The 17230-nt window shown below is 47.4% G+C and overlaps 2 protein-coding genes across 7 annotated transcripts in view; both read left to right on the top strand.

Annotated features, from left to right (window-relative positions):
* The window catches only part of C2cd2 (C2 calcium dependent domain containing 2), a 68301-nt gene extending 60001 nt beyond the window's left edge, over positions 1–8300 (top strand). The window contains exon 14 of one of the 2 annotated variants that reach the window (XM_075961534.1): positions 4267–8300. In XM_075961534.1, coding sequence (XP_075817649.1) covers positions 4267–4487 — 221 coding nt within the window. In that variant the 3' untranslated portion in view covers positions 4488–8300. The remainder of the gene's footprint in view (positions 1–4266) is intronic. The other variant, XM_075961524.1, reaches the window with a different exon arrangement.
* A 5439-nt stretch (positions 8301–13739) lies between these two features.
* The window catches only part of Prdm15 (PR/SET domain 15), a 69855-nt gene continuing 66364 nt past the window's right edge, over positions 13740–17230 (top strand). For 2 of the 5 annotated variants that reach the window (XM_075961478.1, XM_075961487.1), the window contains exon 1: positions 13740–13900. In XM_075961478.1, the coding sequence (XP_075817593.1) occupies positions 13802–13900 (99 nt within the window). In that variant the 5' untranslated portion in view covers positions 13740–13801. Of the gene's footprint in view, positions 13905–17230 lie in introns of all 5 variants that reach the window. The other 3 variants (XM_075961494.1, XM_075961510.1, XM_075961501.1) reach the window with 3 other exon arrangements.

The raw sequence follows: 17230 nt of genomic DNA, 5'->3' as shown, positions 1-17230 counted from the left end.
TCTGATGTGCTAGAGAGCTGAAAAGCTTATCTCTGTGCGTGACCTCCATTTATCCATTCCTCACCAGTGTCTCTGTGCCTCTCATCCTGACTGATATATATATATCTGTGACCATGGTTCTTCCAGAATTATTTGTCTCTAATGGTAATTGTGGTGATGAGGGTTAAACACATAGTAAATGTGTTAGTTCATAACTGGGAGTACGGTTCTGTGGTTCTGTGGTAGAGTTTATCTGGTACCTGTTAGATGTGAGTTTGATATCCAGCACCACAAAAGAGAGACAAAGATCTCTGTGTGATTTGTGTGTGTGTGTGTGTGTGTGTGTGTGAGAGAGAGAGAGAGAGAGAGAGAGAGAGAGAGAGAGAGAGAGAGAGAGAGAGAACTTATTTGAGTTATTTCTCACATGCACAAATGAACTTTCCTTGTTGGAATGTCCCATCCTCCCCACATCCTCGTATCCTTCTTTGGAGACAGGATTCTTCTGGAATCCTGCCAAAGGCCATGCCAGTGCCTTGATCTGCCCACTGTGTCTGTATGCTCCTCCCTGAGACCATGAGGCACCCTTTGCTCTAGACACCAGGCAGCCATTTCTCAAGGGTGGGTCCCATTGACATTCAAGGCCAGAGCTTCTGAGCTTCCCCTAGAAGCACAGAAAAGCTAGACCTGGGAACACTGGTTTCAGGAGCCAACTCACCTTAGGCCCACACATATGTCATTGTGGGACCCAAATAGTCGCTTCTCCAATGCAGTGAAGGTTCCCCCAGACTCAAGAGTGCAAGCCTGCTGAGACAGTATCAGCACCCATATCAAAGGAATTCCCTTCAGTCTGGAAGACCATGTCATCCTCATAGAAGTCATAATTTCCAAGGTCTTACAAACCAATGCAGGAAGATTGTCATGTCAGTGCATAGCATAGGATAGCATCCATTTCTGACGGATGCTGGAAAGTGAAGTTTAGCACACCAGCAGAGGGACTGCAGCGATCATGAGGGAGGCTGGAAGAACAGAAAACAACATTGCTATAGGCCGCATCGTGGTGTGGGACCCGAGAACAGGTGCGCGTCTGCTGAATGCATACTGCAGCTTAAACCTTGGACATTTGTAGAGATCACAACAAACACACGCTTAAAGCCTTCCTTTTTCTTTCTTCTAAATCTTTCTGCAGTTGATCTTAGCCAAACAGCTGAGAAACAATAAAACTTAAGACCCTCAAGTCAGTCAGTCTTACGATCTTGTTAAAAGTCTTTGACACTTCAGGGCCGGAATTTGACTTTAGGTATTTATGCTGCAGTTTCTCTTGAGGAAATTGTAGTGATGGCCAGGAAGTGTGACGATTATCTTTTAAAACTGTTTGAAAAAAAGATAATTTTAAAAAGCTGTTTGAGTATAGTCACCCTGTGCCTGTCTTCATGGTCTTCCTGCCTTAACCTGGACGAATTCATGTTTGTCCCTTGTGAGTGAGGTACCTGTGTTGTCTTAAATGGTAGCTTTATGATCTTTTATTTCTATACAAACCTGAGATTGGAGTGTTTAATGAACTGGCTTCTTCTGAAGACAGGAGGAAGAAACCGCCCTGGCCTTTCCTAGCTTCAGGGCTTTGCAACAGTCCGTGGACTTCCTTGCCTTATAGATATCTCTATCTTTACCTCCTGTCCTCCGCATCATTTTCTCTCTGTGTCTCTTCAAATTTCCCTTTCTCATAAGGCCACCAGACATCAGGAATGTTTTATTAGGCCCATCTTAATTATCCCCTTTTAATTTGATCACCTCTGGAATGACTCCATCTCCAAAGGGTACATTCTGAGATTCTGGGGGCTAGGAGTTCAACATAGGAACTTGAGAACAACACAGTTCAGCTCATAGCACTATATTGTTCTAAAATACAGTCCCCACCCCAGGCTAGGCTTCAGTCCAGGGACATGCAGAGTCCGTCCTACCAAGGGTTCTGGGGTCTACAGTTGGCCCAGGGCATGGATTATTATGTTCTTTTTCCCAGGCTTCCCTTTACCCTCCAACCTCCTCTACTTCAAGTGTGAGTCCCCCCGCTGTTTGTGTTCTTTGGGAACTCCAAAGCTAACCTAGAACAAAATCTAGGAGGTGCTTGTAAGTCTGAAATCCTCACAGACCCTCCTTCCCACCTCTAGCCCAGGTAACGTAGAGCTTAGAAACCACTCAAAGCCAGGAGGGCCTATGCCTAGAGCTTGGTTCTCTGCCTGCCTCATGCTTTTGATATGACAGAATTACCTACACGAGTGTCTTTGTATTCATGCACGAACCAGCTCCAGTCATGCCCAGCTGGAGGTTAGTACCCAGCCATCCAAACACTAACTGGTGATTGGCCTCTTCCTCAGAGACAAGACTCACTCTAGGAACAATCCCTCTCACCTGTGGCAACACCAGGCTGTGGCTTGGAGCAGAGTTGTTTGCTTGACCATATTTACCTCCTTTTCCTTCTCTTTCCAGCATCCCCAGACCCTAGCAATTGCTCTGGGATAAATGTGAAACTCTGTCCTAACTCGCTTCATGACAAGCAATTTGTTTGTTAAAGGAGAGAGTTTTAAACATTTTCTGGCAAATTTGTGCAGATTAAATTAGCTTACTCCTCTGAGGCAGTCCAGCTTTTCTGCTTCTGCCAATAGGACAAGGAAGACTCATCACTAAAGTCAGGCTGCCATGGTGACTGTTTGTTTGTTTGTTTTGGGGGTTCTTTTATTTGTTTTGTTTTTGTGGTTTGTTTTTGATTTGGGGTTTCTCTTTGTAGCCCTGGCTGTCATAGAACTTGCTCTGTATACTAGGCTAGCCTCTAACTCAGAGGTCTGCCTGCCCTTGTCTCCCTAGTAGTGGGATTAAAGTACACCCCACCCACCCAAGGTGGCTTTTTAAAGCAACCAGCTTCTTTCTCCATTGTGAATATGGATGATAAGGAGATCCCTACCAGGTCTCCTCCCCACCCTCAGATGCTAACATGTTGGCATGTGTTTCATGTACAGAAGCACATCCATGCTTTTCCCCCATCCGTGAGCAACACAGGAGGCCATGTATGTGTATCAGGATTGCTGAATGTGGCTCATATGCCAAACAAACCGTCAAATTTAGGACAGATCTCCCTGGCTCCGTGGCCAGGTTTCTCTCTCTCTCTCTCTTTTTTTTTTTTTTTTTTTTTTTTTGGATTTTCGAGACAGGGTTTCTCCGTAGCATTTTGGTTCCTGTCCTGGAGCTAGCTCTTGTAGACCAGGCTGGCCTCGAACTCACAGAGATCTGCCTGCCTCTGCCTCCCGAGTGCTGGGATTAAAGGCGTGCGCCACCACCGCCCGGCCAGGCTTCTCTTTTGAACACAACTCCTTGAAGCAAACAATAATGAACTTCATGGGCTAGGTTGGCACTGCCCCGGCCTTGCTGGGCCTGGGTTAATAGGATGCTAAACTAATTGGTGAAAAGGTGATGTTGAGCTTCCTCTCATCTGCACTGTGCCTGCACTTGACTTTCAGGGACTGTTGTAAGCCCACAGGGGCTACCACTCTTGGCTTTCTGTTTTCTGTCCCATACACCATACTCGGCATCTGTGCCAAGGAGTTGAACCAAACAAAATCCAGGGCTTCTTTTCATTTTGTCTTGCCCACTTCTTTTTCTTTGTTTTTACTATTTTCATTGTTGGGTGAATGTGTGCTGGGAATTGAACCCAGGACCTTATGCACGCTAGGCAAGTACTTTACTACTAAGTTACATTCTCAGCCTAGCATGAGACTTTCTAGGTTGAAAATGGTCCACTAACAAGTTTCATATGACTTAGTCTAGTGTGGGTGAGTGGGTGAGCGTATGAACAGACTGGTGGATAAAATAGATATAACATCCTTGTGCAAGTCTAAAGAATGATCTAGAGTTAATTTTTAAAAATAAACCTTATTCCTCAAAGAACAATACTGTATTAAGAACACAAGCTCCATGATTTACAGGGCTCTAAGCTTGCTGTTAAGAACATATCCTTCATTCCTGGGCATACAGCATGGCCTTGCTTATTTATCACAGAGTTCCTAGTAAAGGGGAGGGGTCATAAGGGACCCCCAGCCCACCGACTCGACAGTGCAGGCTTGCCCGTCTTGCTGTTATAAGGGTCTTACTTTAACTCTGCCTCTGTGGGCAGGGCCATTCCTTGAGGGAGTGCCTGGTTTTGTTACAGGTTGTACAGGTGTCTGGGAACTTTGCTTCCCCCTTGGCCTGGGTTCATTCTCCCACAGCCCTGACCACTCCTGTGCTCCCCTCTTGCAGGAGGAATTCTAAGGAAAAGTGCCAAGCTCTTCTTCCGCCGGCGACACCAGCAGAAAGACCCAGGCATGAGCCAGTCACATAACGACTTGGTATTCCTGCAGCAGCCGGAGGGGAGGCAGAAGAAGGGGGCAACCCTCAGCCGGCTCCTGAACAAGAAGCTGCTTACCAGGCACAGAGGCAAACACACCGTGAATGGAGCCGCCAGTGAGCCCTGCACGTAGCTCGGGTTACCCCATCATCAGAGCTGGAGATGGGACCACAAAGACCCCCACCAGAAGAGCAGGAACCAGTCCCATTGGATGCGTGCTTTGTCTAGCTTGGTTTTTTTTTTCTCTCAATAATCTTGGTTTTTAAAGGGAAAAAAAAAATCTGCCTATTTGTCCAGGACGCTTCCCCGAAGACGGCTGATAATGCCGTCCAGTTTGCCAGCAGATATTCAGGGAGAACACCTGGCTCGAGCTGTCACCATGTAATCCGAGTGTTGAGGTGGACTGTAAGATAGATATTTACATCAGTAAAGGATGTGTGCTCTGATGGACTATTGATAGTAGGCAGGAGGGATCCCGGTCCACCTACTTCTTCCTCTCTCCTTCAGGGACTATTAGGGTTCATGTCTGGACCATGGCATGAGGGAAAGGTGGGCTGTGGGCTGTTGCTATAAGCAGAATGGCCACCTCACATATCTTGCTATTTAGAATTAAATAGTGCATCTGCCCCGGGGGGCAGTGGTATAGATACAGGCAGGATTTTTGAGCCATGAAGAAATTATAATAGGAAAAAGATATGCTTTGACAAGTATTAGAAGGTGTTCACTTTTGATATTAGCCATAGAAGTTAAAAACTTATGCAAACACTAAATGTGTCCTATGCAGATTATGCCAGACACTTCCAGATTTACTTGAGCCTTCATGCAGGCAGAGGTGTAGAAATTCAGATATGTTTATTTCTTATGCTAGGGTTCTGTTTTTTCCCATGGCACAGGCAGCACACTAAGCTCAAATATGCCGAGGCTGACATTGGGAGCAATGACTGATATCTTATAGGACATGATCACACACATATATGGTTCTTGCCAAATATAGTCAACAACCAAAACAAGGAACTTTTAGGGCAACTGAAGAAATTATTCTGTGTCTTGGGTGCCAGTTAGTGTTAGGCATAGAAGTTTTATAACAATGGGCCAAACTTGCAGGGATTCTTTTTATGGGCTCTTGAGAACTCAGGGACTTCTGGTCACATCTTGAGGTATCCTGGTTTTTCTTTACAGTGGGAAAATGATAAAGTTGGCACCTGGGTTCAGTATTCCCTGTATCCATAAGGTAGTGTCCCTGTCTGTGTGCCTGGTGCTGTAGATTCCTTGGGTCTCACAGCCCTCCAGAGCCACTGTTCTTAGCGTGTTTTGACCCATCAATAACATCCGTTTTCTTCCTGTAACAATGGAAGGGCTGACAGGAAGACCTGAGTTCTGTCACTGATATGAAGTCAGGAAGCTCCTTCTGGCCTCTTCTATTCATTAGAAATATCAGGGGCAAAGTCACTGTTGTTGACCAAAGATGTCTATGAAAGCCAAAATTATAGGAATATGTTTCCCCCCCCCCCCATTTTAGCAAGAGAGATTGGAAACCCGTATTAGAAATAGTTTTTCTTTCTTTCTCTCCAGTTACTCTGTTCTGGGGATTAAACCTGTGGCTTTTTGCACACTGGACAAGCCCTTCTCTACTGAACTATTTCCCTGGCCCCCTTTTTACTTTTTTATTATTATGAAGTTAGCTGGGCTGCCTTGTAATTCGTTCTGTAGCCCAATCATACCTTAAAACTCTGGTCCTCCTGCCTTGGTCTCTCAGGTAGCTGGAAGTACAGGCCTAAGCCACTAGGCCCAGTGAATTTTACTTCCAAATAAACATAGAATTAAAATGAATTTGAAAATTTTTGATGGGTGTGGTTGTTTAGGCCTGTAATCCCAGCATTTAGAAGGTGAAGAAAGGAGGATGTTAGCTTCTAAGACAGCCTGGGCTACATGAGACCCCCTTCTAAAAACAGCAACAAAAATAGAAGAAAAAGAACCTGGAAGAATCTCAGGTGGTTTTTATGTGACTTTGAGGAGACATTTTAGTATATTTTCACCTTTTGTTAAGTCACTACAAATTTCCAGAATGGAGCCATCAGTACCAAATTGGTTCCCAAAGCCAGTAACCCCCCCCCCCCCCCCAGTACTCTTTTTGGGAATGGATGTGATTTAACTGCTGTGCTTTACTTGAAGTGTTGATATTCCATACAGTGCACAGAATTGTGACACATAGCTGTCCATTCATAGAGACTGTGGTGTGTCAGGAATTCTGATTTTGATGCTGTATTTTCAGTGTGGGGTTGTAGCCCTCATCTAACATGCGTGGGGCCAGGAGAATTTGAGACACATTTTGTATCTGGGAATATCTTGATAAATCTTTACCATCTGAGCATCCCTGAATCCCACATATAAAAGTTTCAGAAATATGAAGCTCTTTGGACACTATGGTACACACAGAGTTTTGAGGTTTAGACTTTTGTGTTAGAGATGCTCAGCTTATGCAGATTTTGTTGGTTTGATTGGTTTTGATATTTATGTTTTTCAAGTGTGAAGGCATCAGAATTTTAGGTTATACTTCCTCTATCAGCAATGACAACAAAAAAGAACAAATGGTTTTTAGCCATCCTAGTCTCCAAATGACCCTGTGAGCATCCTGCTCCCGGTGCCCTACCCACATCTAAGACCTGTCCTGTAGGGTCTCCATTGAGCAGCCTTTGCTAATTGAGAACACCATCACAGCAGAGGGTGCAGAGATAGGGGACACAAACAGGTGGCTTCAGGACCTTCCTTGTACTGTGAAGTCTCTTCTCCAAGCTGTTTATCCTCTTCTGTTTCTTCATGGTATAGGGCTGAGATGAACGTCCTAAGATTATGTACCAGTTGCCCACAGCACACATGTGTAACTCACCTCTTCCTACTATCTCCACTGCATTCTTTTGTGGCTTCAGGTTCTGTCTTGATTTTTGGCAGAGTCCTAGTTTTAAAGAAATTTCTCATGAACACTAATTCAGGTGTCTGTAAATCTAGAAGCAGATCTCAGGTTGGCTGGAGTGAGCTGGCCACATTTCCCCTGTCCTTCATGCAGGGACTAAATAGAGCTGTTTGTGTGTGATGTTGGTGTAGCAGTAACAAAACTAGGGCTCTCTTGCTCTGGTTGAAAACCTACTATGAGCAAGAGGATTTAGACAAAGCACTTTATTTTAAATTTTAGTTTAAGTTCAAAACCAGCCCTGCTTCCTGGCTGTGGACGGAAGCAGGCTATTTACTGCTGACCAGTTCCAAATCAGATTTTTGCTTGGGTTTTCCCTGGCCACATTCGCAGAAAAGAGTTGCAAATGTTCTTCTCAAGCAGAAAGGGAAAGATTAATTCATATTGCTGCCACCCAAAGTGGGGTTTTTTTTGGTTAATAAGCTCAGGGCTGTCAATCTTCAACTTTCAAAGTACAAATTGATAGATGGTGGAAGGAAAACGTGTCTCTGTCACACAGAAACAGGTGTGGGTACTGACCCTGATGACAGGCACTGTCCCCACCATCTCAACAGGCCAAGACCTGAGGACCAAAGCACCTTCATGGAGACAAAGACACTGTTCAAACCAGCAGTGCAAGCTCCCATCACCTCTGGCTATTCATGTAAAATGTCCCTGTTCTGTGTATAAATAAGTATTGGAATCACGAAGCTGCCTGGTTCACTTTGCTGATGGAGAGGAGATGTGATTATCCCCGGGCTGTAAGCCATAGTTTTCTGCCCACTGTCGTGTCAAACCTCTACTGCAAAGAGAATACAAGTAAAGGCTTCCCAGGTGTGCGGTGAGCCTGATGCTGGTGAGTAGCAACTGGCATCTGTGGCAATGATTGTATTTGTTGCAGCACTTTGGATGTGGTTGTCACCCTGCACCACCCTAGGCAGCGAGACATGGCTGCAACTCTACTGACCTCTCAAGAAATAAATGTGCTCATGGAAAACATTGAGCTGACTGGTTTCCAAGTCCTGGGTTGTCCTAAGAGTACCAGGGGCTTCTCTAATATTTGAATTGCTACCATCCTTTGTCCCTTTGTATGACTGGCAACTGACTGAAAATACACACGGATACCTTCTTTGACCCTCATTCCTGTCAATGGACTTTTCATCCTTGTGTTCCTATATTTTGTGTGCTATTGAGTTCCACCAAGGCTGGGGGTAAAATTTAGGATTTTAGCAGCTTCAGAAACCTTCTGGGGAGTGATGAATTGTGGGTGCTGCAAGCCAGGATCTGTCTTGGGCCACGTCCCCCAAAGCAGTGCCTGACATGGCCTGTGAGACACATGTTTGGGGCGTGAAGGCTGGGGAGCGTTCATCAGTCTGGGTCCCTGCTATCGGTATCCCAGATGAGAGCGGAGGGAATAGGTAACAGTTTAGCCATGGGTATGTGACAATGTTTATGTTTCTGGGGTGGGATTGAGGCAACCTTGTCCCCTGCTGCAGGCATCTCATCCCCTTTGTGTTCTTCAGTTTCTATGGTCTCCTTCACTTTGCCAGGCCACAGGCACAAACAAAAGCATTGTCTTTGGAGCTGTGCTGCACTGAGGAACCACCAGGGAAACCACAGGTCGCACTCTCAGAAGCCCTCACTCTTCAGCTCTACTTTCCTATGGGACAGCACGTGAGGTAGCCAGCCACTCCTGAGCCAAGCCCCATCCATTTTCTGCATCAAAGGGGGCTTCTATTGTGGAGATGTCGTCGCTGTAATAAAAATACCTTGACAAAAAGCAGTTTAGGGACGAAAGGGTTTATTTTGGCTCATAGTTCCAGAGGGATGAGAGTCCATTATGGCGGGGAAGGCATCGTGGGCAGGAGTGTGAAGTTAGCCGCTCACATTTTTATTCACACAGAAATCTGAACAGGAAGTGGGGCAGGGCTATAAACCCTGAAAGCCCAGTGGAGTACCTTCAGCAGGGCTGTGCCTCTTAAAGCAGTGGTTCTCAACGTGTTAGTCAAACCCCTTTGGGGGTTAATGACCCTTTCACAGGGGTTGCCTGAGACCATTAGAAAACATAGATATTTACATTATGATCCATAAAAATGGCAAAATTAGTTATGAAGTAGCAACAAAAACAATTTTATGTCTGGGGTCACAATAACATGAGGAACTGTATTAAAGGGTTGCAGCATTAGGAAGGCTGAGAACCTCAGTCTTAAAGGTTCCATGGCCTTCCCAAACAGCAGCATCAACTGGAAATCAAGGGTTCAAATACTCCAAAGTCTACAGAGAACTTTTTCAAACTAAGGTCTGTTTTGTGATTACATTCCAAGAGAGGACTAGAGAACTTGTCAGAATTTACCAGCTGTCCAGGCTGATCTCTGCTGGCACCTCCAGAGGAATTCTGGGTTCCTGACAGTCCATCTTCCCTGCCTGGGTTAAACTTGGCCACTTTAGAATTCACACCTTCAGGCTCTGACTTTTCATGAAGGGCTACCAAGGGCCCACAAGGACAGCTGCCTGCCATGGCTAGTCCCCCATCTGTCAGGCTCTACTTCTGTGACTCATCTTTCTTCCCATCAAAAATATCACTGTCATGAGGATGGGCATCAGCTAGCGGCTTCCACCCATCCTGTCCCATTCACCTCATGTCAGGACTGAGTTAGATGCTGGAGGGAATGTAGGTAACATATTGTTTGGGCATCAGACATACCTACAAGTGCAGGGTGCTCTAGGTATATATATCAACCAGTGCTTCATAAAAAGGGAGCATGCAGGGTGACTCACAGGCTCGACACCAAGGTGAATAACCACATAGTAACCTCCTTGAAAAGAAGGCACCAGGCCAGACTCTTGCGGGTTTATCCACTAACCACTGCACAGCACAGCTCTGTGCTACGGCTGCCCACAATGAACATTTCCAAGTCATCCTGCATGTAACAGATTCAAAAGTGTGGCCTCTCTCTGTTGGTGCCATTGACATACTATGGCCTCCAGTCCCCAACTCTGCCTGTGTTAAATGCAGAGATTAAGGACTAGTTTAATCTGGCTTTTCTGGCACTCTAATCTTGCCTTTTAGCTATGGATACTATCAAGTGGAACTCAGTGTTGTGCACATAGTTGGAATTACCTTCTTGATTAGATTTCCCTCTTTATCTGTATAGAAGTATCCTGGTGTGTGTGTGTCTACACACATGTGTTCTTCTTGCTTGTGTTCATGGAGGCCAAAAGAGCAAGCTGATGTCCGCTATCACTTTCTACCTTATTCCCTTGAGACAGGGTCTTACTGAACCTAGTCCTGGGATGGACAAGAAGCCCCAGTGTTCCTGTCTCCATCCTGCCCCATACACAGCTCTAGTGTTGGGGCTGCAGGCATGCACAGCCCTGTTTGTGTGTTTTTACATGGGTGCTGGGATTCAAACTTCTGCCCCATGTTTGCACAGCAAGCACTTCCCCAGAGTCATCTCCACAGCCCCTGGTCAGAGAGGTGGCTGGGATGATTGTAATGCCTTGCAATGAAGTATATATATATACACACATAGATATACACACATATACATGTATGCATGTTTGATTTTTTGAGACAAAGTTTCTCTGTGTAACAACCTTGGCTGTCCTGGAACTCACTCTGTAAACCAGGCTGACCTTGAACTCAGAGATCTACCTGCCCCTGCCTCTCAAGTGCTGAGATTAAAGGCGTGTGCCACCACATCCAACTAAGAGTTTTACATTTATATTAACACAAAAACTAGAACTGAGGAGGTATGTTTCTGGGAAAATATACATCTTGGGTGTTGTGTTAGCCTTTGTTACTGTGACAAAATGCCTAACAAAGATACTGGGGGGGGGCTGGAGAGATGGCTCAGTGGTTAAGAGCATTGCCTGCTCTTCCAAAGGTCCTGAGTTCAATTCCCAGCAACCACATGGTGGCTCACAACCATCTGTAATAAGGTCTGGTGCCCTCTTCTGGCCTGCAGGCATACACACAGACAGAATATTGTATACATAATAAATAAATAAATATTTAAAAAAAAAAGATACTGGGGGGGGGACGAGAAAAGGGACGAGTGATGTTTTGGGCTTACTCATTCAGGTTCCGTCCATGGTCACTTGTTTCTGGGCCAGTGTTGAGGGTAGTATATCATGGGAGCTTATGGGAGAGGTCACCTCATGTTCAACATGAAACATAGGAAGAAACCTGGGACCAGGTATAACCTTCAGAGGCACACCTCCAGTTAGGCCCCACATCCAAAGTCCCCACTATCTCCTAAAAATGGCATCGTCAACTTGGCAGCAGGCATTTGGCACAGGAACCTGGGAGGGCAACTCATGGTTGTCTTGGTTGGTATTTTTGTTCACTTGACACAAGCGAGAGTTATCTGAGAAGAGGAAACCACAGCTGAGAAAATGTCTTCATAAGATTTACCTGTAGATAAGTTTGTGGAGATTTTCTTAGTCAGTGGTTGATGTGGAAGGCTTTGGCCCAGTGGTTCTCAACCTTCCTAATGCTGTGACCCTTTAATACAGTTCATGTTGTGTGACCCCCCCGACCATAAAATTATTTTCATTGCTACTTCCTAACTGTAATGTTGCTGCTATTATGAATCGTAATGTAAATATTTGTGGTTTTTGATAGTTTTGGGCAACCCCTGTGAAAGGGTTGTTTGACCCCAAAGGGTTTGTGACCCACAGGTTGAGAACTGTTGCCTTAGGCTATTGTGGGCCAGGCCATCCCTGGGTAGATGGTCCTGAGTGGTATAAGCCATGAGGAGCAAGCCACTAGGCAGCATTTCTCCATAGCTTCTGCTTTAGCTCCTGTCTCCAGGTTCCAACCCTGACTTCCTCAGCGATCAGTGTGATCTGAGAGATATAAACTGGAGTATATTCTTTCCTCCCTAAGTTGGTTTTGGCCATGGTGTTTTATCAAACAATAGAAAAGTAACTAATACAGTATTTAATCCTTAATGTCCTATCTCTGAACCCCAAAGGGTATTGGGCATCTTATTAATGGAAAATACATTTAGTCAACCGCGGGAGTCCCAGATATCTTAGTTTAGGTTTAAAGTTTCTTCTAAGATTCAAATGCAAAGTCTTAGCTGTAATCCCATTCCAGAGGAATGGATGCAGAGAAAGCAAAGATGGGATCAAACAAAGACCAAAGCTCAGCAGAATAGACATGAAGTTTTGTAGATCCATGCTTCTATATCCCATTGTGGAGCTACGTGAGCCCCAATGGGCTTACACAGCCGTGTTGCTCTCTGGGCTTAACTTGCTGAATGTAGCTATTTTAGCAGGTATTCCCACACTCTGGGCATCTCTAACTTCCCAGCCCCTTCAGCTTTTACTCTGCTGGCTTCAAATATTAATCATTCACTCAGGGGCTCCCCACAATTATTTTGATCCTACGACATATCATTTGGTCTCCAAGATATTCCTCTGAAATCTGGGTGACCCCGTAACTTCTGTATCTTGCATGTGTGCAAAACCAGTATCATGTGGATACCACCAAGGACTCTTGCCAGCTCAAATAAATAAATTAGTTAAATAAAATAAATAATAATAATAAAAAGCTGGCTTCTTGGGTCACCACTGACAGTGACCTGAGTGCCTAGGCAGCTAAATATGATGAAAATAATCATGAGGTCACAACTTCCTGAGAGTGAAGGTAGAGGGTAGGAGCAGGGGGCCCTGACAGCGAGAGCTCTCTTCAAAGTGGAAAGTCTTTCAAGTAATTTTGCTTTCATAACTTTGCTCCAAGGCAAAGTTCATAGCCTAGTAGTCAATAATCCATTCCACTTCCATGTCTTCCTTAGCCCCAAATTTACACAGGCTTTTCTTGCTGTGACCGGTCACTTTTCCCTCCTGTAAACAGCCTGGTTTTATTTAGTCCTATTCATGTGTAGAGGCCCAGAGAACTGACCCTCTGGGCACTTTGGAATGAGTAAAATCAATGAAAGTGGTGTATGAGATGGTGGGGTTGTTTTAAAGGTGTCTTGAAGGTCAAAGATGCTCTGTGTCTAGCCACTCACATCACTTCCTTATTCACACACAGCCTGTCTGCCTAGCTCCTCAGTCCAAACACTGTCTGGCCAATTCTCATAGATCACACAAACCCCTCTCCCCAGTTTTCCCGTCTACTCAGTCCCTTCCCCTGGATCCTCAGAGCCTGCTCCACGAACTCTCCATACTTTATTGCCTCTCCTGTTCCCCATCCACACGGCCAGTTAGTTACCCGCTCCCCATGCAGGAAGGCAATTATCCTCCATCTCTGCAACCACGCATCTCTGTCCCCGGGTGCTTCAATACACGCAGTCGTTTCCTAGTCTCACTGTCCACAAAACCCCTGCCAGCTACCACTCCGAGACACAGTCCGTCCCAGGTTCCCCTACTAAGCCGCCAATTATCCCTGATTCTCTGTCCGTGAAGCCGGTAGTCTCTAGCTCCGGGTCCCAGCAGCCGGAGCCCTAGGCCCGCCCCGTCTGCCCGCGCTGCGCACTACAACTCCCACGATGCCGCGCCACCGCCCCCCCGGCTTCCGGTGCTGCGCAGTTTCCGGAGCGGATCGCAACCCGGAGTCCGGATCCGACCCCGCTCTGCACATTCCACAGGCAGGTAAAGCCCCGGGCCCGTGCCCGCCGCGGCCCCACCGCGTGCCTCCCGCCGCGCCCCGCGCCCCACGCCCGGCCCCGGCTCGGCCTTCACCCGCGCCCCCCGCGCCCGCCCCGGTCCGGCCGCCGCGCCGCCTGTTCTTTGTTACAGTCGCGGGCGCCGTGGGCGATCGGAATCAAAACCCGGCTGGATTCCGGAGCCGCTCCGGGATCGCCCTGCGCCCGCCGGGTTCCGCCGCCGCGGGCTTGGCCTCCGCCCTGGGTGCCCTACCTCGGTCCCTCGCGCACAGCCCGCGCCAACTGCCCGCCACGAGCCCGGCCCACGCCAGCCCTCGCCCGGCCGCCCACTCGCTGGCTCGGCGCCCCCCGCCCGGCCCAGGCTTGGGCGATGCGCCCCCGTTGCGCCAAAAGTCAGGCCCGGCGTGGCTGCGGGCTCAGGTCCCTACAGTCCCTTCCCAGCCACCCGGCCGCCTTACCCGGTTTTCGGGCGCAGCCCAGGGAGGGGCCTTGGTCTCCAGCCCCTTTGGCGTTTAAGAAAGTCCGAGGCTGCGCCACGGCTCCGAGGCCCAGGCGTTTTACTCGTCGCTACCTTTTGGTGGCCTAGGAACCACAGTGGAAAGAAAGGCTGGAGACGTGCCCACCTCCTATTTGGGAAGTGGGTGGACAGGAGGGGCCCAGGGTCAGGTGGAGCCTGAGTGCTCCAGAGGTGAGTTTTGAGAGGTCAGAGTTAGAACACCAGCTCGTGGTGGGCAGCTTGTCCAGCCGAGCCCTTCTTGCAGTGGATGGAGAGCCTCTTCACACATGCTCACAAGCGTCCCCTCCTCTGAGGTGGATTAAAATGGTAGAAGCAAGTGTGTGAACTGAAGACACGTGGACCGGTGCCTGAATTTAAAGCTGCCAACGCTTCTTTCAAAAACATATGCTAGAGCCAGTCAGAACCCTCAAATGGAGGTGCTAGTGCAGAACCCCACTGGCCAGAAGGCGATTTAAGGGTAAAACCTGAAGAAGTCTCTGACTCTGTGGGAACCTCTCAGAGGTGGCAGGGACAGTACTCCCTGGAGACAGCAATGATGTAGTTGCTGAGATATGATCCCCTACACACCCTGACCATATTTTGATTCAAACCTATAGGCTTTCCACATCTTACCTGCTGCAACCTCTTTCTCAGACTTCCCCTGAAATCACTGTCTTACTCTGAAATAAAACCTATAGATCAGATTATTCAAGGGAAAAGTGTTAAGTTTTCTTCTTATTTTTTTTTCTTTTACTTCTGTGATTCATGTTTTTACACAAATGTCAGCAAAGAATATACTAATTGTTCTCTTTGGGGAGCAGACAGGGTAGTTTATTTCTCCAGGAGACAAATGAGTAAATTAAAACATAACCACAGCTAGGCTGATGGCAAGTGCTATGATCCCAGCACCCAGGAGGCTGAGATAGGAGGATCTTGAGTTGCAGGGAAGCCTGGGTCTCATAGTGAGACCCTGTCTAAAAACAATGGCTATCTTAGTGTGATTACCTTTGAGAATTACCTTTGTTCCCATATCCTCCTGTCATTTTCCCCTCTGTATGGTTATCTGTGCAGAAGGCAGGGAAGACGCTGCATTTTGCAGGTGTGATGGAGCTTAAATCTGGTCACCAGCTGTGGCTTAAAAGGCTGTCCAGACTCAGTTTATCACCTGCAGGCTGATACTTGTTCAGGGTACCTTACCCAGGTTCATTTACCAGGCCATTTCTGTGGTAAATGTTTCATGTACCCAGGGAGCAATGGAAGAGGTGCAGGAGGCTGTGTAGACCATAGGTAACACTGGTTAGGAGTGGTAAGGACATGAAGGAGGAAGGCGGCTGGGTGTGCAGAGGTTGGCACACTCAGAACTGGGACAAGAACCACCTGTCTAGGAAGTGGTGGTTGAGTGAGAGACCAGTGCTGTAAGACAGTCTAGCCTCTGGAGAGCAGAGTGAGCTCAGGTAGACATGCAGATAGTGTACAGAGGCCCGGGTGGGCACATAGTTGAGATCTCAAGCTGGGGAAGGCCAATGGATCAGGGTGGGAAAGCAGCAGGAAGATACAGAGAGCTTTGATCAGGGATGGCACAAGGTTCCTGTCCTTAGAGCCGAACCAGTGGCTGCCACCTTGCAGAGCCAGGGCGTCACACGAGTACAGGCCAGTAGACTACACCCAAAATAGACAGAAACACTGAGAAAGTGATCCAGCCATGAAGGATGTCACTAAAATGCACATGGCTGCTGTCCTGGAGGCACTAGGTGGCCTACCATCTAGGTATCCTCAGCTGCCCTTCAGAGAGGCCATGGGCATGGGTGGGACCTGGCTGACTAGTACAAAGTCACTGTGGGTGGCCACTCTCCACAACTTGAAGCCCTCCCTAACTGGCAATTTCACCTCTTAACTCAGAAGGGTAGGCATGAGGCCCTGTTGTTTCCAGCCTCCTGCTCCATCTCCTCACCCGTGTAACTCTGTTCTTGTCTCCCAGGAGAAGAGCCGTAGTGGTCATTTATCCTCAGCAGGATAACTGCCCTGTGTACTTCCTTGAACCAGCTTCTCAAAACTAGACTTTTTTTTGGTGCTCAGTGACAGTTCAGTGAAGGCTGCCACAGCTCACGCAGAAGAAATGAACGCAGCCTGTGGTCCTGTGAAGTCATGTCTGATTCAATGGATAGACATACTTGTGTTGCGAGAAGTTACGACAGGGGCGTCAGGAGAGCAATTGCAGGCAGCAGTGTGTAATGGACGGTTTAGGATCTCCAGGGAACGAGGCAGGAGGGTACAGAGAAGAGGCGGGGTCAGCTTGCTGATGCTTAAAGAGAAGCTGATTCCTGTGAGTTGGAGGTGACTGAGGCCTTCCCATCATGGGATTTAAATTTTAAGAGCTGTATTTACAAGAGTGACATCAGGATCTGTTTTAGAGGTCAGTGGTACTTTCATGTCTTGCTGTTCTTTAAACCAGGCCTGGTCAGGTAAGCTGGTATTGAAGTACGGGGAATGGAGAATGGTAAAAGCACTTTTGTGGGGATGTTGGCAGAGAGAGTGCTGGGTCTGGTGCCAGGCATTAGGTAGCTTCAGAGGTGGGTCCAGATCTAGAGCTGCACCAGGATCCTGGCTTAGAGGTGGCTTTCTACTTTGTGCCAAATCTAGGGGAGGGGGGGTGGCCAAGGAGACACTGCAGGGCCACTGCATGTGGACAGAGGTACAGACATACAGATGTCACAGTGAGGGAAGCAAAGCAGGATCTGGGGTGGAGGGGGACTCGGAGGTACTAATGGAGGGGGGGTGTAGGCAACAGAGAGACCTGTGGAGCTGTGTGCTGTGCA

The sequence above is a fragment of the Microtus pennsylvanicus genome, chromosome 1 (genome assembly GCF_037038515.1).
Source record: "Microtus pennsylvanicus isolate mMicPen1 chromosome 1, mMicPen1.hap1, whole genome shotgun sequence".
In the NCBI taxonomy this organism is placed as follows: Eukaryota; Metazoa; Chordata; class Mammalia; order Rodentia; family Cricetidae; genus Microtus; species Microtus pennsylvanicus.
Note: the sequence above shows the minus strand (reverse complement) of the source record. Positions and strands in the feature narration are given on the sequence as shown.